Source organism: Sinocyclocheilus grahami, unplaced genomic scaffold (genome assembly GCF_001515645.1).
Source record: "Sinocyclocheilus grahami isolate Dianchi unplaced genomic scaffold, SAMN03320097.WGS_v1.1 scaffold971.1, whole genome shotgun sequence".
In the NCBI taxonomy this organism is placed as follows: domain Eukaryota; kingdom Metazoa; phylum Chordata; class Actinopteri; order Cypriniformes; family Cyprinidae; genus Sinocyclocheilus; species Sinocyclocheilus grahami.
The window spans coordinates 366984-377994 of NW_015506150.1; the positions used below are offsets into that span (position 1 = coordinate 366984).

General features: G+C 39.5%; 1 protein-coding gene across 2 annotated transcripts; it reads left to right on the top strand.

The window, feature by feature from the left end:
* Nucleotides 1-158: 158 nt before the first annotated feature.
* Nucleotides 159-10428, top strand: LOC107564925 (afadin- and alpha-actinin-binding protein-like). Of its 2 annotated transcripts, none has more exons than XM_016250098.1 (11): nucleotides 159-290; nucleotides 423-626; nucleotides 702-812; nucleotides 908-1043; nucleotides 2513-2588; nucleotides 2687-2867; nucleotides 2989-3136; nucleotides 3313-3443; nucleotides 9721-9894; nucleotides 9983-10094; nucleotides 10190-10428. In XM_016250098.1, exons 1-11 carry the CDS (start codon nucleotides 168-170, stop codon nucleotides 10249-10251), a joined length of 1458 nt encoding a protein of 485 aa, XP_016105584.1. In that variant the 5' UTR covers nucleotides 159-167; the 3' UTR covers nucleotides 10252-10428. The 2 variants fall into 2 exon arrangements, with proteins under 2 accessions (XP_016105584.1, XP_016105585.1); XM_016250099.1 differs by having other exon boundaries at nucleotides 3001-3136.
* The last annotated feature ends 583 nt before the right edge of the window (nucleotides 10429-11011 follow it).

An 11011-nucleotide genomic window follows, 5' to 3' on the forward strand; every position in this document is an offset into this window, starting at 1 on the left:
TTTAGAGCAGTATTCGCAATCACTCAGAAGAACCTGTACCACATGTACTTGAGACAAATCTTTAAAATTAATAGTGTATTTTCTGATTATGCATTATTTTACACAGCTAACTATTTATGTCTATGTTTCTCGTTCTTTTCTAGAACATATAGGCATTATTGACTAGAATGTCTCCTTCAAGACTCTACACGGCATCGGTCATGCCTCCTCTGCCTTTAAGTTCTTTCAACGTCTCAAGCAACTTCTGCACGGAAGAGAATATCTCTGAGTGCATTCTGTACATCAATCAGGTAGGTGCACTTTTATTTTTTTTGCAACTTGTCTTTTGAGTTTGAAGAAGAAGAATCTGGTAGAAGAATCTAAACAAGAACAAACTTGAATCTCGTATTTGTTAATGGACTTGTCACTCTTTACATTCACAGGAGTTGTCGTCCCTGTGCTTTCCACCAATTTTCCAAAATTCGGACAGCATTCGTGATCTGGATGCTGTGGTTGCCCTAAACAACATACATGACTTGCTTCAGCTACACCGTCGAGCTGTTGGAATGATGGAGGAGCTGGAGGTGGAGCAGCTCAAGTCCAGCAGTGACCTCCACTACCAACATCTCACCAACTCCAGGCTAAAGGTTTGGTCTTTTTATCACACTTTTTTATTTTATTGTTCATTTTTTATTTTACTATGAATTTTCACTGTTTTGTAGGACCAGCTTGAACTTTCGAAAAAGGAAAACATGCGCTTGCATGAGCGAGAGCGTCAGCTGGAAACAAATTTAAAGACTTTGCAAAACTGCCTAAAAGATACAAAAGAAGAGGTATGAAAAATGAGCGAGAAAGCTGTGCTGTCATGTACTGTTTTTCCTCCCCAAAAAATATGTTGTTTTATCAAATATGCTTTTTACTTTAATAGGTACAAAGGCTGCAGGGTATCATTGCAAGTCGTGCCATACAATACAACCATGACATTAAGAGAAGAGAAAGGGAGCACAACAGAGTAAAGGAGCGCCTCAATCAACTACTCATTGCCAAAAAGGAAAATAAACAAGGTAATATGTATCACTTGAAGGGGTCATGAGAAATCAAATTTGCCTTGATCTTTTGGCATATAAGAGGTCTTCGGACCATTAAAACATCCTGGAAGTTTCATATCTTAAAGTGTCCTCCTCATTATAAACAAACAAAGCATTTATTTAATCAAGCTCCAAAAACGGCTCGTTTTGGTTCTGAGGTGCAAGCTGACGTCACCCGGGCACAACCATTTGCATAAACACTGCCTCCAGAGCAACGCATCGACGAATAGTCATCTTCTCACCACAAGCCCCGCCCACTGGCATTCAGTCACTTAATGGCTTGACACTTGATTACACTGAATGCAAGTGTCACGTTGTGTTGTGTTGCGTCGCGTCACGTCAAAAGCAAATAGAAATTACAATCACTGCCGCTATCTTGTCTACACTAGATATAGTATACAGATGCCCGTTCGCTTTCTGACACAATCCACCCGCTCGAGTCTGTTAGGACAAATGGAGTGAAAGAACATTCGCTTTGACGCGTTTGGTTTAAACAGCTCGTTCGCGTCTTTGTACAGATATCAGAAGGATCCCAGTGTAAGGAACAAGTGGATAGTTTATTTTTAATGGCATCGTGTCAGAGGATTGGTCGGAGCATTTTGTTTTGTAAACGGTGCACAGTGTCATGGAAAGTTTACAAAGAAATATTTGTTGAAAGATGAAGCCTTTGTCACTAGATCTGACTGCAGCTGCATCACAAACCATAAGTAAATGATTTCATAATGCTTTGTCTGGAAATTACCATTTTATTTTGATCATGCTGTCAAAACACTCACATGCAATAGCAAGGGGACGTTGATACTGTTTCCTATGCAATGACGTTAGCCAATCAAAACTATCTTATCTGATCATCTTTCCACGTATTTATTTGTTTTTTTGTGCACAAAACTTTATTGACTTTATAAGTAAACCTCAAGGAACATATTAAAAAAATTAAAAATCAATGTCATGATCCCTTTAAATATATATTTTAATAGAATAACATATTGAATATACTGTTTTATTAGCATCTGTAAGACTTCTTATACAGTAAAATAGTAATATTGTGAAAAAAATATTAAAATAACTCCTTTCTATTTTAATATATTTTAAAATGTAGCTAATTTATTGCTGTGATGGGAGTGCTGAATTTTCAGCATCAGGCTTCAGTGTCACATGATCCTTCAGAAATCATTCTAATAATAATACATTTTGTCTTTGGACTTTTGATAATTATAAAGTTCACAGGAATAGCGTTTATGTGATTTTTCCATCTCATTTAATCAGATGAATGCATCTGTTCTGAATGACAGTGTTTATGCTGATATACACTCAAAACCAGTGAAGTTCACTCTTGACTTTATTTGCATAAAGAAACAATTCACCCACAAATGAAAAATTTTAATTATTTAGTGACCCTAATGTCATTTGAAAATCTTTTGAAAATAATTTCTGCTTTGTGTCAGGAATGGAGGTTTTGAATTATGTTGGAAGGTCGGATGGTAGGAGATGTCTTTGGAAAACTGGAAAAACTGAATCTAGGTAAAAGACAATCATTTTGGTTGTTTGTCGGCATTATATTTATAGTTCCCCTTCACTATAATATCATATGACAACTTTAGACATTTTTTGTTTTTTAGACATGAGGGAGATATGTACAAAACTCTTCTCAGTGAATTTGATAACCGTCAGAGGGAGCTAATGGTGGAAAACATAGAGCTGAAGAAGGTGCTTCAGCAAATGAAACGAGAAATGGTGGGGGTTTTAAATTCAAAGAAGATGAGCCAAAAAGAAGAGAAGCAAAGCAATGATATGGATCAGGTACAGTATGACTGTCAAGTCCATAACAAATATTTTACACTAAACACTTCATGATACAACTAATAATTATTTGTGTTTGCTAATGGTATTTTTTTTTGGGGGGGGGGGGGTCATATTTCAGTCGACTCTGCAGACAAATTCTGATGATGATGAACTTTTGAAAGGACATCCTGAGATGTCATGTGATCATGCTCGGGAGAAACTCACCAACAGCATTCGTCAGCAGTGGAGGAAACTCAAGCACCATGTTGAGAGATTAGACAGCCAAGGTAGAGGATACCATTCACAGACTTTTAAGGCAAACAGAATTTAATCTCACCTTTTTGTTCATCACCATCTTTTCCTTTATTTCTTGAGCAGCCTTATCACCTAATGCACACATTAGACACACAAACCTGTTGTAAAAATAAAAATACTGTGAAAGGTGGTGTATTTTGTGTTGAAGCATCCATGGTGCAAGATGAAGACAGTGAAGAGGTGATCTCCAAACAACTCCATGAAGAGGAGATGGAGAGGCTCAAACTAGAAATCCAGCAGTGCAAAGAGTTTATTGAGACTCAACAGCAACTTCTCCAAGTAAGTAGAAGCACACAGACTTCTTCACGGCTAGTTTTTGCGTATTTCATTTCATTCTGTAACCTACTTGTTCTACAGATCTGTGTGTACTAGTGTTAAATGCTACTGTTTTTGACAGCGTTGATAGCATTATGACAGATAATATCATGATAATTTTTGCGTTTCCCTTTATGAATGTCGTATCCTGTCAGCAAAAACCTGTCCATGGGCTTTTTTTGATTGCTTTCAGTTTAAGTGCCGGCGATCAGCAGTGTTGCCAGATATTGATACTAAAACAAACAAAAAACTAAAAATAAATAAAAATAAACTGACATTTTTTCCAATATTTTGCTAATAAAATAAGATAAAGATATCGCTGACTCTAAACTGCAACTTCCTACTTTATTAACTTTCTAAAGTGTTAAATTAAGTCTCGGAGCAGACGTTGCCATAGTTACAATTGTCAACATCACCATTGTATTTACTAAAAACTAAATAAAACATAACGGAAATTTGTGTTTGTTTCATTCTGCCATTAATTGTTGTCATTATTAACCTTTTTTTTTTTCGTTTGGCACAAGTGAAGTTGTTTTTTATGATTTGCCTAAAGAGCATACCTGTGAGATAGCGATTGAATGAAATATAATTGTATTTATGTCTCTGTATGAGATTTTAGATGGGTCATACAGTTCTGGAAAATCTATTACACTTAAAACAATATTCTCCTCTATTTTTTCAATAGGCATTTCAGTTAAATGTTCACTGATTGGTTGAAACCGACGCGGCTGCCACTCACAAAAAGATAAAATATTACATTCACGCCGCCAATTATATTCAATTATATTCACGCCGCCAGCGTCTCACATCGATCATTTTCATACCAGGAATGCTAAACATTCTTGCAAACTGTCTAAACTGAATTAAACATGTCGTGCAGGCATTCCTATGAGGAGTTTAACAGCAAATTAATTTATTATTTAACAAATTGATGTTCCTGTGGCTCAGTGGTAGAGCATTGCGTTAGCAGCGCAAAGGTCGTGGGTTCAATTCCCAGTGAACACACATAGTGATATAAAATGTGTAGCCTGAATGCACTGTAAGTTGCTCTATATAAAAGCGTCTGCTAAATGCATACATTTAATTTAAATTAATTTTAATACAATTTTTATTTTTGAACATGAAAAATTTACAGAGGTCCGGACCTCGGTGGCCTCATAGATAGCGATTGAATGAAATATAATTGTATTTATGTCTCTGTATGAGATTTTAGATGGGTCATACAGTTCTGGAAAATCTATTACACTTAAAACAATATTCTCCTCTATTTTTTCAATAGGCATTTCAGTTAAATGTTCACTGATTGGTTGAAACCGACGCGGCTGCCACTCTCAAAAAGATAAAATATTACATTCACGCCGCCAATTATATTCAATTATATTCACGCCACCAGCGTCTCACATCGATCATTTTCATACCAGGAATGCTAAACATTCTTGCAAACTGTCTAAACTGAATTAAACATGTCGTGCAGGCATTCCTATGAGGAGTTTAACAGCAAATTAATTTATTATTTAACAAATTGATGTTCCTGTGGCTCAGTGGTAGAGCATTGCGTTAGCAGCGCAAAGGTTGTGGGTTCAATTCCCAGGGAACACACATAGTGATATAAAATGTGTAGCCTGAATGCACTGTAAGTTGCTCTATATAAAAGCGTCTGCTAAATGCATACATTTAATTTAAATTAATTTTAATACAATTTTTATTTTTGAACATGAAAAATTTACAGAGGTCCGGACCTCGGTGGCCTCATAGCTGGTTACGGGCCTGCTCTTTGAGGGTACTACCAGAGTGGTTCAGCTGTAATTTTATGAAGCTACGAGAATCCTTTTTATGAGCAAAGAAAACAAAAATAATGACTTTATTTAACGTTTTTTTCTGGGGCAGTCCGCCGCCGTTATTGAGAGTACCATGACGCATGTGTGTGATACTGCTGACATAGAACACACCAGGGACATTTCCTCTGAGGAGGCAAGGGAGGCAGTGTCTCTTCAAAAAAAAAATGGATGAGAAAATATTAAACAATGCAAATTTGACTAAATATGATATTAAAAGTCTAAAAGTCACTCGTTTTTATAACGTAACACTGTCCAACAGCGACACCCACAGGTAAAGTTACAGCGGAGGCTTGCCTCCCTTCGTCCCATTAACTTACAACAGAGACCCCATAGCGTGCCGTGGGTTTAGTGGGGGGTAATTGAGAGTGAATGGGGGAAAAGTCACATGAGAGGAGGCAATGCTTCCATTGCCCTAGAATTTGATATGATCTGTTATGATTGAATGTGATTGGTTCATGCGATAAATTTCACCTCTTGTTTTCATGCGAGCTCCCTGCTGAAAAATTCAGCATAAGCCAGCATGGATTCCAAGCTGGTTAATGCTGGTATAGTGCTGGTTTAATGCTGGTCCATGCTGGTATAGTGCTGGTCCAGGCTGGTTTATGCTGGTATAGTGCTGGTGGACCAGCATATCCATGCTGTTCTCAAGCAAAATTAAGCTGGTGATGTTGGTTCACCAGCATGGTCTTGCAGGGTTGAGTGTCAGTAGGTCAGTTGTCTGTATGCAAGTAGTGTTTTGGGGACAAACAGTTTTGCTTGCATATTTCTCTATTTAACACATTAATGATGCAACAGAAAAACACTATAAGGTTAAAACATGATTTATTGAATTGTATGATAACTTTGTAATTTCTTTTGCTCCCTCTGCTGAAAGTAGAACTGAATTTTAATTGCTTTAGTTATGATTCCATTATTAATTAATTTAATAAAATAAACAAACACAAAATGAAAGTAAAGCGGCAGCCCCTCGCGGACGACTGCCGCACACAAAACACAAAATAAAATCCAGGCCTGGTCCTCTCTCGTCCAACACTGTCGTCACTCCTCGTTTTATCCTTCCGGAGCTCCTCCATGGGACTCGAGATCGGTGAGTGGCGCAGGTGTCATGCATTAGCATTTACTCCACCAGCCTCGCTCCGTTCCTATGGCTCTCGGCCCTGCCCCTCTCGTCACATACCCCCATCACTCCTTGCAGGCTGCGCTCTACTCCCTCCCTCCCCCCTCTGGGGGAGCCGATCACGGTGGCCATGGCGTACCTGGGGGTAAGGACAGACAGACGAGGCGAGAGAAAAGGAGACGGAAGGATGAGGAGAGACAGAGACGAGAGAGTGGAGAGAGGAAAAAAAAGAATCTTGTTCCGGTTCCCAGACACACTGCCGCTCGGCCCTCCACCAGCTGGATAAACTCTTCCGCGATGCCAGGTGGCGGCACTGGACAGCCCTCGGTGGACGACCCGACACTCCTCTGGCTTCGGGCAGCTGGCAGGAGTCCTCCGTTCCCTGCTCCTCCCCATCATGGCGGATGGCAGCAGGCTCCGGCCTCAGCGAACGGTGGCGACTCCTCCGCTCCCTCATGGATGGCAGCTGTCCCGCCACAGCCCAGGTGGCCGGCAGCGAGTTCGTGCCCCCCGGCAACTCACTCCAGCCCACCGCCTCGAGCCTCCATGGCGGCAGACTGCTCTGCCATGCTCGATGGCACTGCGGACTCACCATAGTGGCGAGGGATCTCTGGCAGCGTGTCCCTCCTTCCCTCCCGGGTTTCAGCACCAATGTAACAAAGTTCGGGAAGAAGGAGGCTTTAGAAAGAAAACTTTAATAAAATAAACAAACACAAAATAGCGCAACAGCCCCTCGCGGACGACTGTCTCGCACAAACAGAACCAAAACACAAAATAAAATCCAGGCCTGGTCCTCTCTCGTTTTTCACTGTCGTAACTCCTCCTTTTATCCTTCCGGAGCTCCTCCATGGGACTCGAGATCGGTGAGTGGTGCAGGTGTCGCTCATTATCCACCGGCCTCGCTCCGTTCTGTTCGAGGAAGGCTGCGCAATCCTCTGCCGGCTGGTCGCTTTCGCCTCACAGCAAGCGCCGCTTGCGCTAATGCCAATACCATCCGTGTTTTCACTTCAGTAAATCAGTTTTGGTGAATACAAACTACGTGATTATTTTTCATGAGTCCAACATCCCGCCGCGCAAGACACGTGATCAGTAAGGGAAGTCGTCTTTCACTATTGTAATGTTGTTAAATACAGAAAAACATTTTATATTTAAGTAACTAATAGCATAATTCTTAACCATGGACCTTATTCTTGAAACACAAAATGACCAATAAAAAGGTGTCAAGCTCAGTTCATATTTTCATTTTCTGAAGTTTTAATTTTCTGAAGTTAGCAACCCTATTTTCAGCATCCACATAAACATGAACATCAGCAGAGCTGCTCTGAGAGAAAACGCAAATAAACCTTTCCTAGTTTTATTTGAGAAAAACCATTGTCAAATACACTCAAAGGTCTGCTACAACCCGTCAAAATAAACATTCAATTTAATTTTAAATTATTACAGAAATGTATTAGCGTTGTACAATGTACTTCAAAGTTATAATAACAATAATAATAATATTCTTTATAATAAAATTATTTATGTAAACATTGTTTTCAAGGAATATCATGTTTGTTCATGTTTTAACTTTGCCGAAAATAAAAAGAGTTGTATATTTTCATTTGATAACATTTAAAAATTTTATTTATTTTTTCAGAAGGGAGACTTCAATATTTTGATTAAAATGGTTTCAAGTTTGTTGTAATAAAGGATTTGTTCACTCAAATAACTTGTTCTTGTTCTTTTAAGAGTCATTGTTACTGATAAGAATTATTGTTTAATATGTACCGTGATAACCGTGAAACCGGGATATTTTCTGTGACGATTATCATACCGTGAAAATCTCATACCGTTACAACCCTAGTCTTTAACTACAAACACAAACCAATTTCAAAAGATATGTGATATGTAACACATACACAAGTTTTGTTGTGGCCTTGCTGGGATTATACCAGCACCCAAAAGACAACAAATACTGGTCCACCAGCACACCAAGCTGGTCCCAGCATGCAAAACATACATTATACTGGTCCACCAGCACACCTGCTTAGCGGGCTGGGGACCAGCAAACCAGCAACCAGCATCCCATAATTGGGACCAGCAACCAGCATCTCATGCTGGGATCCAGCAAACCAGCAACCAGCATCCCAAGCTGGTCCCAGCATGCAAAACATACCTTATGCTGGTCCACCAGCACACCTGCTTAGCGTGCTGGGGACCAGCAAACCAGCAACCAGCATCCCATAATTGGGACCAGCAACCAGCATCCCATAATTGGGACCAGCAACCAGCATCCCATAATTGGGACCAGCAACCAGCATCCCATAATTGGGACCAGCAACCAGCATCCCATGCTGATGCCAGCATGCAAAACATACCTTATGCTGGTGACCAGCAATGCTGGATTTTTCAGCTCTGGCCTTATTGTCAATTCTTCCCGATGTACAGCACATACATACAGAGAATTGAAGTTGTGTTACTCTCAGACCCCTGGTGCATACAGATAACACTAACAGTAGAGCATAAAAATACAGATAGATACAGATTAAATATAAAATACAACTATACACATATACAATAAGGACATGTAAAAAAATTAAAAGTTAAATAAAGCAGCACAAGGCAGATAGAGTGCAAACCAGTGAAGTAAACAAACAGTGCAGATAAAATGATTGTAGTGCAAAAGAGCTTATTCAGTCTGATTAAAGTGACAAAAAGCTCAGAGAGCAGTTCTTTATTTCAACTGACTGAAGAGGTAGTTGAATGAGGTCAGTTCAATGCTGAATGAGGTAGTGAGCAGACCAATGCTGCACAAGGTGACACAGTTTGCATTTGCAACGGTTGCAAAAGGGGGTTTGCCATAGAAGAACCATTTCTGGTTCACCAAATAACCTTTCAGTGAACAGTTCATACATTTAAAATAACCTTTTTTCTTTCTTATTGTGAAAAAAAAACATTTTAATAATCCAAAAAACAAAAAAAAAACATTAATGTCATGGAACCAATAATGTCAGTAAAGAACCTTTATTTCTAAAGGCCAGTTCACACCACATCAACAGATGCAGAACAACGGCAACGGCTGACCGAGTACAGTGCATCACTTCCAAGATCCAACAATGTTCAATCGACAAAAGCAAGCGCCGACTAATGCCAGCAGACACCAATAGGGGTAACACACCGATCAGACAAAATCCGACGAACGTGTCTGTTGCCATTTGTTGGTGTCTGTGTAGTTTGAATTGTCCTGAAGAATGTAGACCAGCTTCACCAGAGCAAGAGAATATGAATATTTTTTTATTTTTTACAGCAACAGCTCAACACTCCCTGTGATGAGGAGACTGCAGCTGTTCTGAATGATTCCTACATGCTGGAAGAGAAGGAACGCTTGAAAGAAGAGTGGAAAGTGTTTGAAGAACAGAGGAAAAACTTTGAAATGGAAAGGAGAAATTTCACAGAGGCTGCCATCAGATTGGGCCACGAGGTTTTGGCTTATAATTGGTTTTAACGTACTTCTGAATTCAGCTCTTAATTTATCTTGATTTTAATCACATTTTTCTTTTTCTCTTCAGAGGAAATGTTTTGAGGATGACCGTGCAATGTGGCTCAAACATCAGTTTCTTAACACACCATTTGCAGACCAGATGAAACCACAAAGTCGCATGGCTGATGAATTTTCAAAGCGTGAGTGATTAGTTTATCCTTTTTACTATCTTAATTTCTCTTTGAAATAAGACTAATCTTGATTAATATTTTTCCAAATTTCCTGATTTTATCAGATTCTGGTCGTGAAGAGAAGCTCATTTCAATTTCTGGAAAAGTGAGCAAATCTCATCTATAGTCTCATCCATGGAACTGCTTGCAGATGAACCTACTTTTTTTTTCCAACACCAGAGGAGAGATACCAGGAACCAATATGAATGGGAATGAAGTCTGCAAGTATCTTTATGAAGAACTTTCAGCATATGGACATGAATATTAAAGGGGTGGTTGATTGTGATTTCACTTTTTTAACTTTAGTTAGTGTGTGATGTTGCATAAACAATATCTGCAAAGTTACGACACTGAAAGTTCAATGCAAATGGAGATATTGTCTTTTAAAATTATGGCAGTTTAATGCCTACAGTTACGGCTCGTAGGGACTACAATGAGCTACTTCCCGGGCTGGTGACATCACAAACCCTGAAATGTACATAAACTCCGCCCCCGAGAACATGCAACAAAATATGAAATGGATTCACCAGTTTCAATATCAATCTTCTAAAGCAGCTGTTCTTAATCCTGTTCCTCGCGTCCCCCTGCTCTGCACATGCTCTGCTCTGCATTTCTCTCTTTCTCACCTGATTCAGATCATCAGCTCGTCAGTTCCATCAATGAACTGTGTTCCAATTATACACTTTATGTGTATAGACAGACAGATATTTTTCACAGCTATGAGAAGCTTTAACATGGATGTTTTCCAGTGGGGGGAGATAACAGCGCAGGCCCCGACGTCACAAGCCACTAATCTCCGGTTTCGCTGTCTACAAGATAACACTGCAACCGGAGTTTTTGAAAATCTTCACCCTGGCAGGCGTTTTCAAAAAAGTTTCAGTGACCTG